At 32.0% G+C, this 22,717-nt stretch overlaps 1 protein-coding gene across 17 annotated transcripts in view; it reads right to left on the minus strand.

The window, feature by feature from the left end:
- LOC148597500 (inositol hexakisphosphate and diphosphoinositol-pentakisphosphate kinase 2-like) overlaps nt 1-22,717 on the minus strand; it is a 52,303-nt gene that overhangs the window by 18,093 nt on the left and 11,493 nt on the right. For 11 of the 17 annotated variants that reach the window (XM_088564438.1, XM_088564441.1, XM_088564448.1 and 8 more), the window contains exons 11-29: nt 22,098-22,283; nt 18,515-18,600; nt 15,000-15,032; nt 14,576-14,605; nt 11,936-12,061; nt 11,072-11,190; nt 10,285-10,394; nt 9,947-10,013; nt 7,718-7,859; nt 6,905-7,131; nt 5,793-5,929; nt 4,906-5,020; nt 4,131-4,238; nt 3,475-3,603; nt 3,073-3,225; nt 1,823-1,918; nt 1,259-1,441; nt 739-831; nt 82-181 (exon numbers count right to left, since the gene is read on the minus strand). In XM_088564438.1, the coding sequence (XP_088420564.1) occupies nt 82-181; nt 739-831; nt 1,259-1,441; nt 1,823-1,918; nt 3,073-3,225; nt 3,475-3,603; nt 4,131-4,238; nt 4,906-5,020; nt 5,793-5,929; nt 6,905-7,131; nt 7,718-7,859; nt 9,947-10,013; nt 10,285-10,394; nt 11,072-11,190; nt 11,936-12,061; nt 14,576-14,605; nt 15,000-15,032; nt 18,515-18,600; nt 22,098-22,283 (2,240 nt within the window). Of the gene's footprint in view, nt 1-81; nt 182-738; nt 832-1,258; nt 1,442-1,822; nt 1,919-3,072; nt 3,226-3,474; nt 3,604-4,130; nt 4,239-4,905; nt 5,021-5,792; nt 5,930-6,904; nt 7,132-7,717; nt 7,860-9,946; nt 10,014-10,284; nt 10,395-11,071; nt 11,191-11,935; nt 12,062-14,575; nt 14,606-14,999; nt 15,033-17,648; nt 17,729-18,514; nt 18,601-22,097; nt 22,284-22,717 lie in introns of all 17 variants that reach the window. The other 6 variants (XM_088564449.1, XM_088564443.1, XM_088564442.1 and 3 more) reach the window with 5 other exon arrangements.

The following is a 22,717-nucleotide window of genomic DNA, read 5'->3' on the forward strand; positions in this document are numbered from 1 at the left end:
CCTTCTGTATTATTATATGCAATAGATAAACAAAGAAAAATTTCATAGACACTTGTACAAAACATAAAACATAATTCTCACCTAAACTGGACCTCGAATCTACTGAAACAAGGTCTGACTGGATTGGAATGGGCTCTGATACAGCTTTTGATGCATCTATACCATTACTTGCATCAATAGTCTGTAAAATAATCATGAAAAAGTAATATAGTATGAAAAATTAAGAAATCAAAATTATCTAAAATGCCATTGCCATAGCAACATGAAAACAAATTCTGGACGGGATAAATACCTTTAAAACTTCCTGCATTCGTTTTTAATTCTTTCATATTTTTTTTGCTATAGGCACTGCAAAGTTTGCCATAAATGTGTATAGTTCATAGTACATGTACTAAATGTTGAATTTCACTGAGTAAAGGTATAATTTCATATTAACAATTTAGTATGGTCAAAACAGGGTCTGAAATCTGTGTTTTATCCTTGAAAGGAATCTGCAATCATATAATCAGATTTGTAATACCTTCAGAATGTCTGAATAAATAACTTTCACTATGTGTTCAGAATGTCTGAATAAATAACTTTCACTATGTGGACATGCTGTTTTTAATCTCAAATGTCTTTCAACTTTCATCATTCAATCATACAAAAGCTTTCCAAAACACTTAAATTTCACCAGGTGGACTTTGGATCTCAAACTGTCCCATTTTTCATTCTAGAAAGCCACTATATGGTATTTACCTGACCATTTGATTCTTCTGTTGTTCCATCACCCCAATCCCATTCTGGGATATCAGGGTCTGGAGATTTTGGTCCAAAGTAGTCATCCTTAGCCTAAATCATTTAAACAATAACATTGATTATGTAAAGTTTAAAAAAAAGCTGGTTAAATAAATTCTTTGATATCACATAAATACAATTTTATACTACCAACAAGAATATTATGATAAATACATTATAATGACTTATCATTGACATCAAATAAATGCTTGTATATGTATACTATAATTAATATAAGCTAAGGTGATGAAAGCAACTGGCAGAGCAGGACTGCTTACACTTCAAGATCACCTGATGTCGCCTAAAATTGTTGGCAAGAGTATATATTGCCTTGTATTTTTGTTTTACCTCTTTTTCCTTTTTTCATTTTTTGAAACCACAAAAAAACGATACCCGCAACTATGACCATTTATTAGAATCCCATAAAATTAGCAGCCAAGAAAATATGTATTATTAGTTTTATAAACTTTTTTTGACTAACCTTCTCCCGGACATCTACTTTATGATGAGTATCAAACATTTCTGACTCGTGATACTCCTCTGACTGTTCTTGGACCACCATTGGAGCTGAGTATGACCGACTCTGCTGTCTATCTACCTTTGCCCTGTTTTCTTGGTCTTCAGTTTTAGATATTGTATCTTCATCATGAGGTTTGTGGGCAGTCTGAAATGAGATAAGACCAAAATGAAAAGTTGGTTGTTTCTTCTTCCCTAATGATCAAGACAAATCACCATTTTGATAGGAACTATCTTTTAAGGCTTGTTCTTTCTTTTGAGTATTATATTTGATTGTAATAAAGAAATACTCATTATATGAGCAAATTCCATACGAGTTTGCATTGTAATTAAAGAAACAATATTTCATCTAAGTTCCCTAAGTTTTTGTAGACATGAAAACAGACAATTCATAATGACTGGCCTTAACTGGCTTAAGAATGAAACAACTTTTTAACCTTTGACATGATAACAGTTTTACTTTCACAGCAATGGCTTTCCCAACAGAACTGCAAGAATAACTGCCATAAAATGACCCTGTTTTACAAACCTCAGCAGTAAGAGTCTCTGTTGATTTACTGTTGTCTTCAGGCCAGTCCCATTCAGGTGTTTCTAAATCTGGAGATCTGGGTGTTGGTGTAGACTTCTATATTCATAAAAACAACACAAAGGTAATCAATTATTCAAACTATCAACATTGTCAACTGGTCATTAAACCATCAAGGCTCAGGTTCCCACAAAACTTCTACTTAAACCACCAAGGTGTAGATTTAAAATTTAGAAGTTGGTTATTATTGATCTGCTAGACAATAGTTATTCACTGGATAAGTCAATAGACCCTTTTGTATTAATTGTGGGATAGTCAATGAGCATGTGTTGCGTATGTTCAATATACACTTCCGGGAGGAAAATTCTATTGAAGTATTGTTCTACCCAACCCCTACCTCACGAAAGTGTAAATTGAGCATGCTCATCAATTCAACAAAATTCTATATAAGTTGATAAACATTTATCCACCAGATGAATTTTGGAACAACTGATGTTTATAACAATTAGGAGGACATCATTGACAAGGGAGTACAAGTTAAGGGCCTACTATCAAGTCCAAAAAATATATAGCAGATTCATAGACATAAACATAGGAAGAGATGTGTTTAGGACATAACAGATGTATTTGAACAGTTTCAGTGATTATCTTGAGATATGATGATACTTAAGTATAATTCTGCCTAAAAACCAGGCAGGTGATGATTCATCATATCTTTAGATAATCAATGAAACTGTATAAATACATTTGCTATAACAGGCAGCTATTTTTCAAATGAAATTAACGTGGTTATCACGTGAAATTCACTTAACATGAATTGCATGTGAACAAATCATGTGAATTTCATGTGAAGGACGATTCACACAAATTCCATGTGAACTCTGTCACAAAATTTATTAGTTCAGTTTAAGTGAAAATCATGTGCAATTCGTGTAAAAATCATGTAAAATAATTTTACCTATAGGTCATGTCCTTGGATCTGCTACTTATATTTTTTGACAGGATATTGTGTAAAAATTCTTGAGGGAAATTTTCCCATATTTTTTCTGTAGTAGAACAAAACTAAATTTTAAGTTTTAATATCTCTAAGTGCACTACTTTAATTAGCACTTATATTTCCTAATACAGTTTCTAGTGAGCCTACAGAAGGATTTGCATTAAAAAATATTAGGTATTAAGAAATGAATGAATCACCCTTTATAAGCTTCTGCCTAGTTTTAAGACAGAGCACTACTTAATTATATAACTGGTACCTTGTTATTTTTAGGTTTATCTTCCTCCTCCAACTCCTCCTGAATCACCATAGGAGCAGAAACAGGGCGTTCAAAATGCTGCTTGTTTTTAGCTATTTCCTGTCGTTTCTCATCCAAGGTCATAGAAAGGTCATTGGCTTTCTTGGACTTCATCTACAAAAAGTAAAACAGTCAAACTTAAAATACTAGTCTGTTGGTTACCTTAAAGAGAAGGGGTAATTTTTATGAGATCAAAAACCAGAGCAGAAATTGGCAAAATTGGAAGTAAATATACAGAATCGTTACAGTAAAATCCGGATTTGAAAAAGCGGAATTCCGCTTAAAACCAGAACAAATTTACGTCTGAAAAGGAATATTTATAAACAATAACTATTCTACATCCAGAACCCATATTTCACTTACATTTTTACCATGATTTGACATTGTCCTACATCCTGATCCCAATGGGAAGGAGAAAGCTTTGTCAGTACAAGTATATGCTCCAGGACTGAAGTGTAATTCTATGTGAAATCTCTCATCTGATGATAAATCCTGCAAAAAAGTGGATTCTATATTAAAAATTTTGCACATTTGAGGATGCAGTAGTTAATCTTCTGGGCAAACCTTGTGATTTTTAATCAAGATTTCTAATTTATTTTTACAGAAAAAAACAGTGTGTCAAACAAAATTATTACAACTCCAACAGACATGAGGGAATGATCAAAATCAGAAGTTAATACATGTAAATAAAATCTGATTTTGCAGAAATCTATTCAAGATGAATGAAAATCATGTCTGTCATGTACAAAAGTGTGTTACCTACACTCTGTTAAATTTTGTATTGTGGTCATTAGGCCAACTAAACTTTTATGTCCCAGCATACTGTATGCTTGATGGATCATGTTAAACAAGAACCTCTCCAAACCAGTGTTCTACATGTTCCACTAGATCACTGTTAATACAGAGAAAGGACAAAAAAGTTTTGTGTTGAAATAAATTCTGACAGTTCCTCATTTCTCATATGAGAACTAAGATTTTAGTAATAGATGTCAAACTAGTCAACGGTTTTGCACTCTTACTTTAGATGGATCTTCAAACATCATAATAACAATTTGGGTCATGTAGTTCAGTTCTGGTGTGGCACTCAGATACTCCATGGCTTTCATCCACTGCTCATCAGCATTTTCCTGCAAATTGATAAAAATGATCAATCAAGAAAACAATTAAGAGACACTTAAAAAAATCAAGTCTACTTGAATTAACTAAAAAAATTATAGATATTAAAAAAATCTAGTTGCAAACCATTTCTAATATACAGGGTATTCGTAAATTGATGCATGCACTTATCTTAGAGTACTTGTCATTCTAAGATCCAAATATCAGGAAAAAATTCTTTTTAGATGTGAATTCTCTACATTTTCATACAAATTCAACCAGTCCATATAATGTTACATAGGAACTTGTAGGACCACATATAGACATCATTATTTTGAACTCGAAATACAGTGTCACCACAGAACTAATTTACAGACGTAATTTAGTTTTTAGATGCTATTCTTCTCAAGGTATCCTCTAGAATGTAAGTCATACACTATAAAAAAACTTCTTAGCCCATTGCTAATAGCTCTTGATCAACCAACTCATCACTATACAACACCAGCAAATATTACTCATTGAAATTTATGTGAATTGGATTTACTTGATATTAACATGAATTCAACAGAAATTTGTGTGAAAGCTATATTCACCTAAATTTCATGTGAATTTTGCTCAATTAGGTAAAAATAATGTGAAATTTGTTTAAAAATCATGTTAAAATTATTCTGCTTGTGAATCATGTATTTACAAACTTACATCACAGAGGCCACCAAATCTAAGCATGTTCAACAGGGAGTGAATATGGCTCTCACTGGTGAAGTATAGACGTGTCCTGACAAATCTTTCTGGGGAGGCAACTCCTTTGGAATACCTAGAAAATAAAAACATCATAAATTATTTCTTTTCTTCTTTATTCAGACTTCTTAAAAAACAGGATATTTATGCCACAATGTTCAATTTCTTCAAGATAAATTTTTAGTACAACACTACAATCATCAATATTCTAATTCAATTCATGAATATAGTTAGCTGAATATGAAAGTAACCAACAAATCTTAAATTCCAGCAGAAGGATTAGGACCAAACTGCAGTTTTGCTTGGGATAATATTTACATTAGCATGTCTGTCTACACCAATGTCTTCCTAAAACTTTCCTCTAGGTTTCAAAAAATCATTTCAATTGACACAATACATCTGCCTAAAGAATAAAATCATTGTTTTTTTTTAAAGAAACCAGAACAGTCTTCTTTCAAATTACATGTTCAGCTGGTTGAGAATATATCAGCCAGGACTCAAACAAACTACATCAAACTGTTAGTACATATTCATGATATTGAGAGTCTCTGTCTTATTTATACAGAGCTGTGGAAGTTACTGAGTTGAGACAGAAAATATCACAACTACATGTATCACAATAGGGTGAGAACTACATGTATCACAAAAGGGTGAGATGTGATGCTCAAAACTAGGGTTATTCTGTTAATTGGTAATGTCACAGTCAAATAAACATAAAAATGCCATTGAAAAGTGCCCACATTTTTCAGTACCAAAGCAGTGGCCTGAGACAGAAAACATAGGCAGCGAAAATATAGAAAGTCATATATTAAAATTGCCAATAAATTAAATCGTACATAAGTACATACTGAGAATTAAGTCTTGTACTGTCATCATCATCATCAGGCAGGAAGCACTGTTCTATATCACTCTTTATCTTCCTCATCAGAGGGGTACATAGATTCTGGGAGATGTGGAGTTTCTCATCTACTGTTATACCATACTCCTGTTAATTACAAGAAATGAAAATTTTGCAGATTTAAATCTCTCCTACATACAAGTATACAATTAACTTTCTAAATAATTTGTTTACCATAATGTATGATTTTGTCATTAATGATATAATGCAATTAAAAGTTTATAATGTCAAGGAAAATCCATCACTAGTAACCATGGTAACGTAAATAAAACATCTATACATTATGGGACTTTGAATTTACTAAAATATTGATATAATTTCTAAATTTGCAGATATTTTAAGACTGTATAACCCATGTGACTAATACATGTAATGTGTGATTTAACAATCAAAGCCTTAACATATCTCAGCCCCGACCCCCCCCCCCCCCACCATAGATACACATAATTATATGTATTATGCCTTTCAGTGATCTCTGAAAGTATTTTGTATTTAGGTTATATGCTAGTGCATTTGTTACATTTCATCAGATATGTTCTTTTCTCTTTTTGAGCAGCTGAACATTTCTGAAGCCTCTATCCCCAAATTTGACTGACCTGTGATTATTAGATTATTTTACATTTTTTCAATGAGAAGGAGTTTTTCATGTTTATCTCGTCGAGCGGCTTTGTCCAAGATAAGATGAACATAAGAAAGTGCCGCAAGTTGAAGAAGTATTAAATAATATGTATATTGCTGTTTTGCTGAAGTGTAAGGTTTCAGTTATCATTTATTTTCAGTTTCCCTCACCTAAATATGTAAATATTATAAGCACTGCAAAGTTTCCTTTCAAGGCTATTTTTCAGGGGAGGGCTACATGACGTGATGTATGTTGTACAGCTATACAATAATTTTCATTCTTACTCGACTGACGTGAGATTGAAAATCATCATATAGCAAGTTCAAAGGGATTTTAAACAAAAGTAGCAATAAATAACTATATCTGTCAGGGCTTTTGAGCAGCTGAACATTTCTACATGCCCCAATTTCATAGAATAGTTCTTCAGCCCCAAATGAACTAACCTGAGGTATAACTATATCTGCCAGAGCCTTTGAGCACCTGAACAGTTCTGATGCTCTGTCATACTGTAAAGTCTTCTGATTGTGTTGTAGATCATACTTGATACAGTCGTATATGTCCGGTATCTTACTGATCTCAAATCGGCCATCCTTCATCCTAAAATCTTTCTCTAACTTAGCCCACCGTCTTATCAATAATTCCCAAGATTCTCCATTATACAGCTTTAGGTCTGAAAGCATTCCATGGATACAATACATTGAACATTTTAAATAATGCTACAAATTGGAGTGATAATTCCCTTCATTATGAGAAATAACTTTAAGATTAGTGCAATTTCACGTAAAACAAATATTATAATGTTATCACATACCCTAGATTTTGAATTCTGATTAGATTTAAGGAGGCAAACCTAGGGTAAGGGAAACAACTCTTAAAAATCACTGGAACGTTTGTATTCAGCATTTTACATCAATCTCATGTAAGCATCTAAGTAACTTGGGTTGATTTTATTGCTTCAAAAGCTTGAGAGGCTTAGGTGAAATTGAATATGATACAAATGTATCACTGATTTCAAGAGTTATGTCCCTTACCCTAGGTTTACCTCCTTAAAGCTACTTAAGTGTGGAATTTCTTTTAGAAAAAAAAATTGATATTCAATAAGCTCTATCTGGCCAATTTGAGTAACAATTAAAAACTTCCGGAGCTTGGGACAATATTTCAAGATAAATTAAAAATGTCCTTTTAATTGCAATCCTTGTCAGTGGAAATAAGAAAACAATCCTGCATGAGATTTCTACACGAACTGGAAGATATACCTCTAGTTCTGTGTTCTAGCTTAAGGTTCCTAACTTTGGCTGTAAGCTCCTGCACCATAGAGTAAACATATTCACAGAATCTCCATGGATTCTTAATAAATTCAGTTGCCTTCACTAAAGAAACATTCTTAGTAGGTGCAATCTGAAATAGCAACAAGAAAATGAGAGTAACATGGTAGCTACTAGGTTGAATTTGAAAATATGAATTTTAGAAAATGATTTTTCTAGCAAAACATTTCTTATTTACTATATTTTGAGTGCTCATAGTATTTTTAGGAAATTTTTATCTGCATAATTTCCTTTCTTTTGAATATCACTTTCAAGGCTGCAAATATGGTATTAATGGAGCATTGAGTGGTATCCTCCCATGCAATGTTGAAACAAAGGTGATGGTAAAATGTTCAAAATGAACTAACTTTTGCTGAAAATTGAACTTTATATGGTATGTAACAACTATGTGAAGTTCCAAATAAATTCATTGATCTGTTCTCAAGTTTTCATCTGGAAACTGTCAGGAGATGAACAGATAGACAGACATGCAACTTTTTTAGGGTATCACATAATAGCTCACCACTTTATGTTCATGATAGATTACAAAAGGAAATGCAAATGTAAATTTCTTTGCTCATATGTATCAAGAACTTGCAAATGAGTGGAAATATAAGATTGATCAATTTTAACTACTAAGATCAAGATACAGTGAACATGCACTTATGCAATTTCAGTTTATAATTAAGCCATTTAAATACAGTTGAGTTCATTTATAACAAATCTCAGGGGACTGTCTTAGTTACTTTGTTATATATGCATCCTTATATCATAAACTTTTCTTTTTTTTCAAAATTAGGATTATCTCCACTTTTGTTTTCTTAATAGTGGTATTATCACTTAAGACGTAGCAATATTGATGCATTTTTTCCTAGCAGTAAATTAAATAATTGTTTTGTCATGTGTATTTATTATAAATGACAAATAAAAAAGAAAACACATGTTTTTGTTGCTGTTATAGTTGTTTTTATAAACTCTTTTTATAAGCTTGAATACTTTCTCTTTCTATTATCTTTTAAACTTTTCACTTTTTAAGGTTATCCTTTCCTCGGTTGGCTTTGGCGGGTGTTTCTAGAAAAGCAGAGGACGCTTACCCTACCGGTGCACCTGTTCCATACTCCCAGTTTACAGTGGAGTCCAAGTTGCTCATTTACTTTTGTTACTCTGTATTTATGATTTTAGTTACTTTATGTTCTTTGTTGTGTATGTCTGTTTTCCTTGTCTGGTCTTTGTCCCTGGATTACATTCTTTTGATTACCGCTATAATCTTGGTTCCCTTGATTACTCTTACTTGTCAGTGGGAGACTGGACAGGGTAGTCAAATACTTGAACACCCCCTTAATTAGTATTTCTTCTTTAAGATAAACATCACATAGATTAACTGATACATAGTATTGAGATCAGAAGCCTTTCTCTGCATACTGGCATTTCAATTTTCATTATCAAACCATCCTGAGTCTGCAGTAATTTACACAGCATATTTGACCCCTTGAGGCGTGGAAAACTATCGATTTAATGGAACTACCATCAAATATAATCATTAAATCAAAAATGATAAAAGTTCACAATGTGGGATGTTCTTAGGCTAAATTTTTCAATGGCTTGGGGGTCATTATTTGATGGATATTTTATTGAAAATAAATACAGGTAAGATTAGCTGATCTTCTAACTGTGTGTTCATCCACCGTGAAATTGTTGATTAATCAATAATAGTGGGTAGCACACTTGTGTTTACATAACAATTAAATTGACTCATCATTTTATCCAAGACAAACTTCAGCAATAAACCTGTCGCCGGGCCATAAGAAATACTTCGTTATATATCCACGATTTCGCTATAACGAATTCCTTATATCCCTGATTTCGCTATAACAAATTTGTTATATCAATGACGAAATGCATTAGTTGTAAAACACTGGGACTGGGAAATATGTTCTAATTTGTTATAAGCCTGAATTCATTATAAGCCTGTATGTTATAAGCGAATACTACTGTACTTGTACTAGTATAACCTCAGAAGAATATAAGCTAGTAAAGAAAAAAGATATTGTCACTGAAACATGAGACAGATTACAAACGACAAAATAAAGGCTACTGATGACAGATTACAGAAAAAAATGGCCGTAAAATGACGACATATGCTCAAATGAACTATTTATATAGGTCATGAACACTGCATACCTTAAGTATATCCTCTTCAGTGAATTCTTTGTCTTCATTCAGTAATTGTGTGAGTCTGGCTTTAACACTTCAAAAATAACAATATAAAAAGATTTTAACATGTGTAAATATATGTTTTTGTGCTTTTAAATTACACAAAATCATATGTTTTCAAAAATCATATGAAAACTATATTCTTTTTATTAATAAAATCCTATTGAAAACATATAAGTACCATATGATTTTTATTTAAATGTTTTTCATCAAGTAATTATTTAGTCAGAAGCATGTTTTTCAAGGCGGTCCTAAACATATGATATACAATCATATAAGAACCTTACAATACACATGATATTTACATATGTTGGTGTTTGGATTCTCCTTCTTTGTCCAGAAGTCCATTAGTATTGGCACTCTTCACCATCTGTACCAAGATTGGAGTTAGCTCCCCTTCAAATGCTAACATGCCCTGTAAACAACCAATATAAATGAATATTGGAAACTGCATAGAGGGACAGAAACACATTACATGATATATGTATCAATCCCTTTTGAATTGTTTATCCAATTAAACATGTTAAAAGGAACAACTGGACAAAATTTTGCACCATCTTTCATTCATGTATTTGGTGACCTATATATGTACTATAGTTTGAATTAATTAGCATTCCTAAAATCAAATTATAAAGTTCTAGAGAGAAAATATTTAAAACTGATTTATTTTTGAGTTGCAGGTCATACCATGAAAGTATCAAAAACCAAACTGTGACAAAATTTCAGGATACACAGTAACCAAACTTTTAAATTTTATCCATAGATGATAGATATGTTGAGTATATGCAAAAGTTAAATTTCAATAGCCTACATGTACATGTACCGGATGTATGTGTACCTTATGATTCTAAAGATCACCTTGCTTACATTGTTTATTAATACAGTCTTCCAACATGAGCAGACCTAGTGTTTTAGCTACTTTATGACAATCAGTATTTCTTCCCGTATTTTTTAAAAACAATCAGTAAAATCCTGAATTTGTGACTTTTATCGAAAGTACAGTGGAGTGATTCCCAATTCATACAGCATATGTAGAAATTAAGAAGAATCTGAAAAAGGTTTAAACCACTACATATATCACTTATATCTTACCTTAGTGAAAGCAGCAGCTGTCATCTGGACACGCCCTTCATCAGACGCATATATCTTAAGATCATGTCTAAATGTACTGTGTAATCTGAGGAAACCTAAACCTGGGGTCTCAAACTGACCTGTAATATGCTACACATTTAATAAAAGGGGAAATCTGAAAACAAATCTCCATAATGGAAGTCTGTACACCATTGAAACAAATAAATGAAAATAATATAAGTGGTAAACAAAAATAAAATTTATGCATACCTTTTAAAATAAGGTTTTCTTATTTTCAAATAATTAAATCTTTTATGTATCCTCAGTAGTCAGTCAATATCTACAGGTCTATACATGATAAAGGACCTCATAAACGTAATCATCACAAATTTAATCTTTGACCTTAGAATCACTATTCGATAGGAAAATAAGGAAGTAATACTGCAGTTAGAATATGAGACAACTCATATTCGGCAGACAAGTTCTTCAAAGTCTACTAGGACATAGGACACCAAACTTAAGGTAAGTGAACTTGTAGTTTATCACTAAATCCTTTTACATGCCTGTTTATGCTCCTTGAAGACAACCCGTATTCTCAGTCCTTTTTTTTTTAATGAAAATGACTCTTAAAATCTTGAACTTTGTGTCATTTGTTTTTTTTTAGTAGAAACAACTGGAGAGACTGTAATGGTAAACGCCTCTGCTTTCTTTTTTAACACATGTATAGAAAAATATCAACTCAGTGTAAAATGCATCTGTTACAGAGCAAATTGGAATCCAGTAGAATCTGGAATCCTCTTAAGTCAAATTGGAATTATGATTTCTCCTAATTTCATATACACATGTATATAGCACTTGCAGTTTAATCTAGAGACTAATCACTACCTTGTCCACCAGGATATAGAGTTCTGAAAGCCTTCCCCAGATCCTCAGCTTGAATTTTTCCAGCAGGAGTCAACTCCCCTCCCCACTTAGCAACCAACAATAATGATGGAGGCCTTGCAACTTCATCTAGTGAACAAAAACATAATCATTATAAATACACATTTTACATATTAACCCACATTTTACAGATCTATAGTAACATGTATCATACATATCAATTATCTAATTTAGCTCACAAGGAGACTACCTTTAAAAGAAAATGTTACTTTCCAAAATCACATTAATTCTTTCGAGTAAATTTACTAATTATTCACAAATGACTCAATACAAATGTGAAAATTAACATTTTAACAAGATGCCAATGATGGACCCAGTTGTTCAATAAATTTTATCAATAGATCAATCATGACAGAAGTTCCTACAATGAATTACAATAAATCTTGAGAAAGAAAAACTTACAGTACACCCAGAGAGGGAGGATTTTACCGAGTCCACTCCTAAAATTCTCAAAGTGATTTTTCCCATCTGGGAGTCTTTTATTGCCTTTTTGAGAGTATTTCAGAGTCACTCCAAGTATTTTATTACCTTGTGTATTGTAATCATGTTCACCTGACAGGTAAGACAGGATGTAGGTGGTTCTTCAAAGGATAATCAGGGCAATAAAAAACTCCCAGCTGGAAGCATTTTATTGCCTTTTGGACAAAGTTACATGCCAAGATCAGTCCATGATTTTTATACTATTTTGGGGAATTTCCTGGTCACAACAAAAAGTGACTCAGAAATGGGAGTTTGAGAATCTTTGGGTGTACTGTATATACATTATACCAAATAAACCAAAAGCAGAAGATATCTAATGAACAACCGGGTTTTTGACTACTGGAATTTGCAAGCACTTTTGAAAGCACATAGGTTCAGCTCTAGTAAAGCCCAGAGATGTAAAGCACAAGATAAGTATCTACCCGCCATTCTGAGGAGTTTCAACAGGCACAACCTTTTCTAGAAGCTACTTTCCTATCAACCCAGCAGGCATCAATTTCATGCATGGCCGCACATGAGCAACATTGTCACTTTTTTATTGCTGAACTCATTGATCATTAAAATGTCATTGCAAATTTAAAGGCACTGAAATTTGTTCAGGTTATTTATTAAAAAAAAAATATCAAAACAAATTCAAAATAACTCTTTATGAATTATTTATACATAAAAAAGTATCACCACAAATTCAAAATAACTCATTGTTTGTGGTTATTTTTTTTATATAAGAAATATCATGAAGTTAAACTTAAAGACGCAATCATGGTAATCTAGAGCTGAAATTTTAAGTATGTACATTAACAAATAGTATTATAATGTACTGCACAAACACACATTTTATAATAAATATGACCTACAGATAACTAAGGAGACATACTACTTTGCAATAGTTTTTAATTACACCAATGTTGTCAAAACCAGACAAAGTAAAATTGTGAAAAAAGAGGGATGTATTAAGAGAGTAAGACCAATTTAAAGTGACAATTTGTTAACTTTATTAATAAAATAAAATAAAACTATATGCAAATTATGAGTACATGCATGTTCAATTCCCGTGTACTTAACTGCAGTATAAAAACTATCGGTATGGTTAAGATAATAATATGCATAATTGAACCGCTCCCAACAAAAAAGACAATATTTCATTAATTATGATTTCCTCCATTTATTCAGAATTGTTAAAAATTAATGATATCTAAATTGATAATCAAAGCATAATATTTGGTTTTTTTTCTGTTTTTAATATGTTTAGTCAGCATTATAACAAGTAGAACAAGTATTAAGCCACACCAATGTCTAGCCAATATACTATAAATAGCAGTCCATGCTTCTTAAGTTACCAATAAAATATGTATGGTGACCGAAAAAAAAACAAAAAAACATCAACAGTGATGAACGCAGGGGGGATTTCTGGGGCTTTCTTCGGAACCCTTTCTTGTTCAAATATTTGTAATTCTGTACAAAATTTTGACAAAAACGAGCAAATAATAGCATATATCCCTCTTTTGATTCTAAAACCCCTCTTAACACCCCCTTTTTCAAAATCTCTGGATCTACAGCAGCATTTAAATGTATCTTTTTCCATCAAAATTGACAATTCTAAGAGAATGTTTATCATGGTTATTTATAAAGAAAATAACTTTTTAGTATAAATTAGAATTGTTAAAGACAATATAGTCTTTTTCAATTGACAATTAATACACAATTTAAGGGATTGCCTCAAAATATTTTTTTTTATTCTAATACTTTTGCTTTACATGTCAGAAATTGGCAGCTCATAAGTACACATTTATGGTGGGAAATGTTTGGTATCATGCATGAAGCCAAACCAGGCACCAAATCAAAGTCAGGCAGGCTCCCCTTCTCTAAAATTGGGTCAACTTTGTTTTTGCATGAAATCTTGTTTTTTTGAGACAATCCTGACAAGTTTAAGCCAAACACCTCAAAGTGTCAAAAAAAAAAACTCATGTGCTGTATGTAGTAAAGGGATGTGCAAAGCCACTCGAAAGCTTTCGTAATGTAATAAAAACCAGGACACATTTTATAAAACCAAGGGCAGGTAACTTAAAAAGCACACTATAGCAAGGATCTATACAAAGACATTACCACTGCTAGATCCTAGATCTAGGTCAAACACTGAAATGTATTGTAGTACGCTGTCATATAAAATAAATCATAAAAATCTTATCTGCATTGTTGTACATGTATCTGCACTTTTAAATTTCAGACACAGCTAATTGTAGAAGTGATTCATGATGCACAAAAACCCACCAAAAAATACAATGCTTTTTCTATCTAAAAATACCATATTTTTATGTAACCATAGTTCGTTTTGCAAATAAATGAATATAAGCATTGCACGAGAAACTCATCAATTCAATTTGGAGTATTTTTATTCTACAGCATATTGACAGACAGGGCTATATTCCAATATGTTCATCAAAATATACGTGTGCAAAACCCTTAAATATTGGTACTAAATAACCAATAGTGCTGTGATTATTCTAGATATATTTTCTATTATACATACATTCTTTTTGCCATGTTCTACATAACTGACAACCTTAAAAACAATAACATGAGCAATGAAAAGGTCTTATATGACAAACACAGAGAAGTAGAATCTTACAGCAAGTAAAATAGTTAACTTCATAGAACATAGTAGGTCTTCACCTGATTGAATGACCATTACCCAATAGAGTGACAATCAATTTCTTTTCACTTGTGGCAATCAATTTCTCTCACCAATGGAAGAAATCCCTGAGACTCAATGGAGAAGTGTAACTATCTTTTAAGTTCAGTGCTTCGTTAAAAAATTAAATTAAATGCAAAGTAAAAAATATCAATCTGATAAAATTCTATCAATATACATACCACATTAACTTAACATTAAAACAGCATCATTAAAAAGCAATGTAAAAAGTAAGTTAAAGTTAAAGTGATCAAAAACCTGAAACCAATCCTGTACATTCAGAAATGTTCAGAAATCATTTTCAACTTTAACCACAAATATAGTACTTAGGTAGGGTGAAAAATTCTCTGATTCTTGTGAGCACTTATTACAAGCATATCAGTTTAAAGTGTGTCAAGAAGCAACCAGTTGAGAATTCGATAGATAATGCTTTAATAAATTGCTAATCCTTTATTATTGTTCCATCTTACAGAGCCAAAAGTCACATATGACAATTATATGAAAATCCTTTTTTAAACTGGATCAGTGATTAATTAACAAGGCCAAATTTATAAGCGATTCATAAACATGTATACAGAACGCCCCAGCATTTCATTTTCCACTAATTTAGGTTTTCTTTTACTATACATATTGCTCATCTCCTACTTTCATTATGTAACATACACAATAAAACTAAAAATAAAGAGAACCGACTGCCCCACCCAAGTAGCTATAAGGTTTAATTAAGTAGCAACCTTTTTAAGAATCATGCAAATTCTGTGAAATGTGATACACCTCAAAAAAGGCTACATATTTTTATTTTTCTTATCAAGTTGTTTTATGGATCTATACTATGAAATGTGTAATTAATCATTCCAATCTGTCTGCTCTTAGAAGATAATCCACATGGAAAATCCAGTAGTTTCTATCATATTTTTGTGTCATTTACAGAGTTATCTCCCTTAATTTTGAATTCTACATTGCATTCTATATGTTTATTTATCTCCTATGAACAAGGGTTATATGAAAAGCCACATGTTACTTTCTGTTTTTATGACATTTTAAACAAAATATCAAAAATAAAAATATGTAGGCTTTATAACCATGAATCACATTTTGCGTGATGCTTATGTGGTGTACTACATAAGTACAAAGTTGTCAAAAAGGAAGTTGATGTCACTTCAATCTCTGTTGGAATCCAAAGATATGAAATTATGTTGTAAGTAAGTAGTTGCTGAGTAAACTGTAACAAAAAAGGACAAACAGATGGACAGACATTATGATCACACTATGCCTCCCACAAATGGCTGCTTCAAATGAACACACCCAGAATCCCAACACAACAAACGGGAGCGACACAACAAAAGCAGAACTGTTTGGGAGGACAAGATGAACACAGTGCTAAAAAATCAATGTCAATGAATAGACAATGGACTGCTGCCATATCAAACTCTGTGGTCCGTTGTGTCTAGATAACATTAACCTCTATAGTGCCATGTTCATGTCACTCTAGTTGGTTGGGTTAAGATGCCTGACGTTTTGAAGTCCTAACCTTAATTTCTGAATATACATTTTGTACAGCATCCTCCTTAAATTGTAATTAATTAATACACAACACAGATCATCATATGTTAGTAAGAAAGCTAACAATGATTTAAACAAACACATAGAACTCAACCATAACAGTGTCCACAAGATTAATGTCACAGAATTTCGTTTTGAAAGTAAACTAATCTAAAGAAGTATTTTGGAAAACACAGCCTAAATATCTTCCAATTAAAAAAACAATTATTTGTAACAGAAAGAAGTTCAAAAGAATTTTGATCAAGTTTAAACATAAGTCACTTTATTCCTGTTATCTGAAAATAGTTTTATCTAATCTTGTTTTTTATTGTAGTGGTTGTTATCTAGGATGGAAGGGCTGAAGCCAGTTTTCCCAAGTAGAATGTAATCCTGTTGTTCTGAATTTTTTTTTTCAAAACAATAGGATTCCGAAAAAGTAAACAAATCACATACTGTTTCAATATAGATCACAATATGTTTAACAATAAGCTAGAAATAATAAAATGACATTGGTTTCTTGAAAATTCTGGCCACACCAATGAAAAAAAACTGCATAGAGGTAAATTTATGCAGGGTGAACATATTAATTGCTGGAGTAAAACACCTTTTATAATCCACAAAATAAGCATGTAGATTGAGTAAATTTTCTGTCAGTTATTTTATTTTTGAATCCAAAAATGTCCACTATGCAGTTTTTGCTATAGGGAGCAACCACTTGATTTCTTGGGGGAGGATCTAGGTTGAAAAAATTCATAATCATTATTTCTGTTGTTACCCTTGGCCTTTTTTCAATTGAAGCATTCATAATCAGGCAAATATTAAAGTCAGCTTATTTCTTCACCATGATTTTTTGTCCTGTTTACTAGCCCCATGCCCTTCCCTTTAAAGTAAAATGGTTGCTCCCAAGGTGAAACAAATCATACAAACAGTAACTGGGATACAAACCCTCACTGGAGGTGCCAAGAGGTCGGCCTAATGGCTGATATTTCAGCTGGATCTTACGATGAATTCCAGTAAATTTATACCTATAGAAAATTTTACAATCAACCTTCAGCTGATTTTAATGAACGTTTTAAAATGTAAGTTGCAAAGAAAAACAAAACCAAAAGAATAAATGAAAATATTAAAAAAGTCAGTATAAAATGCAAGCTGTAATTTCCAAAGCTTAAAATCTGAGTATGAAACATCTGTTCCTCATTAGGGGAACTGCTGGTACTATATGATAATGCAAGCCCTTCAAAACATTAGATTGGATTACAAGGGTCAAAGATCACTACAACAGAAACACAAAGGCAATCATAATGCAGAAGTAGTTAAAGCATGCTATAGTATTATAGACACAGACATGCTACCGACCACCAGACAAAGGATAAAACTAAGCTACATATCACATCTATAGTTTGATGACGGCACATATCATGGCTGCCATATTGTACAGGTATGAAGTGGTGAGCTGGTGACAATGGGTTGATATAGAGGTCAACTACATATACTAACATCACGACCTGTCATTACTTTTTAACTAACAGGAAAGAGTTTGTGTTGTATCCACAGCTTTTGTAATTTTTTTAGCTTGACCTTTTCCTAAAAAAATTCAGGTCATGTACAGTCAACCAGTTCAGATAACATTTTTGTAACATGAAATTGCTGACTGAGTATCACAATTGTTAATTCTAAAACAATCATTCTGAATATGAGCTTTTTGTAATTGAGACAGTGGATAAAGCAAATAGATTACAGACAACAGTTTGTCACCAGCAACTCAACATTTATATAAACAATATGGCAGTCATTGCTGAAATGTTACACACCCTCCTCGCTGGATGATTTCTTGGGATGGCCATGTGGCTGATACTTCAGTTGAACCTTACGGTTTATTCCAGAAAAATGACCATACCTACAGGGTTAAAGCATGGCGTGAAGCATGAATAAATTGCCCCAAAAAAAATTACAAAACTGAGGCCATTCAAAGTAAATTTCCTGGTTCTCAGCTCAGTATTCAAAGATGCAATGAAGAAGGCTGGTGTTTTTATTCAATTACTTTCTTATTGCCCTGTAATGTAATGGGGTTGAATTACATGTTGTTAAAGCATGGATAAATGACTAAGAATGCTTTTCTGAATTAGTTTTCTACACATTATAATAATATAGCGATAAAATGTGAAAAGGGACACCCCCAAAATAGGAAAGAAAGAGTCTGAGAACTAAGAACTATAACGAAAGTAAAGTACAATAATACTGAGAGGCAATATGCTTAAACTACCAAAAACTATAACAATCTGTGATTATCTTGAACTGTGTGCCTCTCTACATAGTGGAGTCTATTCTTGCTTTAAATTCATACGATGTATAATTTATAATGAAAATCTGAACAACAGAGAATTTATAGAGATAAAAAAAAACTCTGTTTTGGGCAGTTCATAGGAAAAAAAATAAATGTTTATATGCAATAACATCCACTATCATAAGAGTTTATCCTCTTTTCTCTCTCTCTGAATTCAAAGTAAATTTTATGTTGATCATATCAAATAAGATAAAAATAATATCCTTAACATCAAACAATGCTATATAATCTACTGACTCTCCATACGATCAAAGAGTAATCAAGGGAACCAATATTCTATTCAAAAGAATGTAATTCATGGACAAAGATCAGACATGGAAAACAGACAAGCACAAAAAAAGTTTTATCTGCTTTTTTAGAAACACCCACCAAATTGCTCATAAAAAGTCATCCAGGATAGACGAAAGAGGAAAGGAAAACTATGACTAGTGGAACAAATCAGTTTTCACGGTGCATATGAATACACAATAATGATCCACAAGTTCATGACAATCATAAAACTCATGTTTTGATAACTTCAATCTTATACCAAAGTAACGCTGTTCCTGAGCTTAAATGTAAGAAGTCAAGCTTTGGCATAACGTTTGAGTTAAAAACTTAACATACGGAGATAACATACATGTATGGTCAAAGAAAATCTGTATATTATAAATACACTCCTTGAGATGTTTAGGTTTCCCAAACGCATGATACATTAACGCACACTAAACGCTCACCTAACGCACGATAAACGAACGTGTCCGTTTAAACAAATGCTCCTATCATGCGTTTAAACAAACGCTCCAAGCGTGCGTTTAAACACACAATAAACCAACACTGCTTGCGTGTGTTTATATGCACAATAGACAAACGCTCTTATTGTGTGTTTAAATGCACAATGGACAAATGACGAAAAATAATAATATTGACATATAATGTTAACAGAAAAAATAGAAAATAAAATTAATGAAATCCTATAAATTAATGATAGCAAAAAATATAGAAATAACAGTTAAATCAAGGAAATAATCAAAGTAAAAAAACAAACGAACGCTTCTATCGTGCGTTTAAACGAATGCTCTTATTGTGCGTTTAAACGAACGCTTGTATCATGCGTTTAATGAAATGCTTCCATCGTGCATTTAAACGAACGCTCTTATTGTGCGTTTAAACGAACGCTTGTATCATGCATTTAAAGGTATGCTTCTATCGTTCATTTAAACGAACGCAAAAAGATGTGTAAACGCACGACAAACGATGCACAAACACTAAAATGGGAAACGTGAATGTTTCAAGGAGTGTATAATATACTACAAAAAGAATTACTCAATACCTTACTCAATTATTTTCATCATATTTTTAATGATTCGGTTTAGAATAAATTCAAAATTATAGTAATCATTACAACTTTTCTTAAAATTTTCATTTGAAAAGATCCTATTACAAGGGCACTCATAAGATATGATAACTAGTGGATAGACACACAGACTGAAAAAAATAGTGGGCACCAAAACATAAATTCAGCTTATCTACAGGTTACTAGCATGACAACAAGCACATAACTAATGGTACAAAATAAGACACTGTCTTCATTCCTAACAGTAGCTTCATTAAGGAGATGGTACATTAAAGAATTCCTGATTAACTGATTTTAACATCTACATTATGTGTTCACATGTAGCATGCATTACAACTTGGATGAAAAACTTGCTATTACGGTATACATGTATGTTACTCTTTGGGACACATTCAACACCTTGGGATGTATTTGCACATGTTTTTTTAAAATGCATTATTGTATCAGTAAAATTATCCAACTATCAATTTTCACACATGCTCTCCATAAACCATGAAATAATCAATCCTTGGACTATAAAGGGAGACTACTCTCAAATTCACAGCAAAGTCAACAAAGTCAATTTCAGGGTACTTGCCACAAAAAATGAAATGGCTTAAAACAGTAAGGGGACATGTGACTTCACTATTAAAGCACATCAAAACTATTCACCTATAAAGTGTTTCCTCAAGAATACTGTTCAGATCCACAGGACTGTGACAGAGAAAATATTGAAATAGTCGAGTGTAAAAACTTGGATCTCTTCCACCTCACTTGAGCTGTAGCCCTGATTGACCCTTTGTCATTACTTTTTTACAAGTGGATTACATTATAAAAATTACAATGTGTTATTTACAAATAAAAGAAAACTAAGGAAGTTCCTGTAATTATTGTAATTGCACACAACCTACAAATTGCAATCTCCTGCTTTTCTGTTGCATTTTTAGGAAATATGGGCACTGAGGCAAAACAGATATATTGAAATGAAATTAACATGTCTCAAAATATTATTGAAATAAGGCCAAGGAAAAAAATTGCCTGTTTAAGGTTACATTTGATGAAAAAAAAGTAGGTAGGTAGGTAAAATCATTTAGTTTTTTTAAAATTATTTAATGTCGACACTTATGATTTCTTGACTTTAATAGTGCTTAACTAAAAAAAAATGAGTTTAGTGACATACATGTATCATAAAAAATACCATTAAAATGGGCTAAGGTAGGCAGAAAAAAAGAATAGGTAGGGTCACCTTAAACATTTTTCTTTTTTACCTAATAAACCACAGCCCTTAGTACAAGTTCCCTTATATAAATTACATTTCCACAGGCCTAAATGACTCTTATATCTCTTTATACTGGACAGCCTATAGTGAATTTAAGCATTTTTAATAGATATTAACCATTACAAAATAATAAGCTGGCATAACTAAGTGTAACTATAAAACCAGATATTAATACAGCTACAGTTCATAAAATTGCAATTCCACAAATCAACCAAAAAAAAAACAAAAAACAAAAAAACAAAAATTTTGATCATTATAAATCTTCAAAATTGATTCACCATCTTAGTCTAAATATTATTGGTAAAAAAATGTGGTTCAAAAAACAATTTATTATGTAGCCATATGAAAAAAGTAAATGATTCAAGTTTCAATAAAAAGAAATGTTTTTAAAAGTTTCTTTTTTCAAGATTAAGAAATTCTAATCATGTAATGGCCATTATAATACATTGTACTTACATTTCCAATACTAGCTTCAACTGTTGTAACTTGACCTTTTTCTCGGCTATCTCGGGGTCACTACTGGCTTGGTTTTCATCCAGCAGGTAACGGGCTATGTCTAATACTTCCTGTAACTGTTTGGGTTTCTTTAATTTTAGATGGCCTGTTCTGTAACCATCATACTTTTTGAACAGGTCAAAAAACCTTTATAGAAAAATGAATATACATGTACAATAAAATAAGCATTATTTATTAAATCAGAGATGTGATTCCCTTTTTTACCCTGATATGACCTTCAACCATCAGCATAAAAGGAGACTTGCAAAAAAATCAGGAACTACCCTCCCTAATGCAGTACCAGAGTAATCAAGGGAACCATATTGTAATCAAAAGAATATATTCCAAGAATAAAGACTAGACAGGAAAAATAGACACACAAAACAAACAACATGATATAACTAAAATAGCAGGCAACAAGAAACAATAGTAAGTAACAGTGTTCTAGGATTCCAATTTCCTGTTACCAGGGGCAAGTGAAATTTGGGGCAGGGAAAGTTAGGTACTTAGTTGCACTTTCCCGTGGCAAGTTGAAAACTTCATTACTGTAAGGATTTGTTTTATTAAGAAAGCAGTCATTG

The sequence above is a fragment of the Perna viridis genome, chromosome 15, assembly GCF_037379345.1.
Source record: "Perna viridis isolate PV_CMFRI_1.1 ecotype Kerala chromosome 15, ASM3737934v1, whole genome shotgun sequence".
Taxonomy (NCBI): domain Eukaryota; kingdom Metazoa; phylum Mollusca; class Bivalvia; order Mytilida; family Mytilidae; genus Perna; species Perna viridis.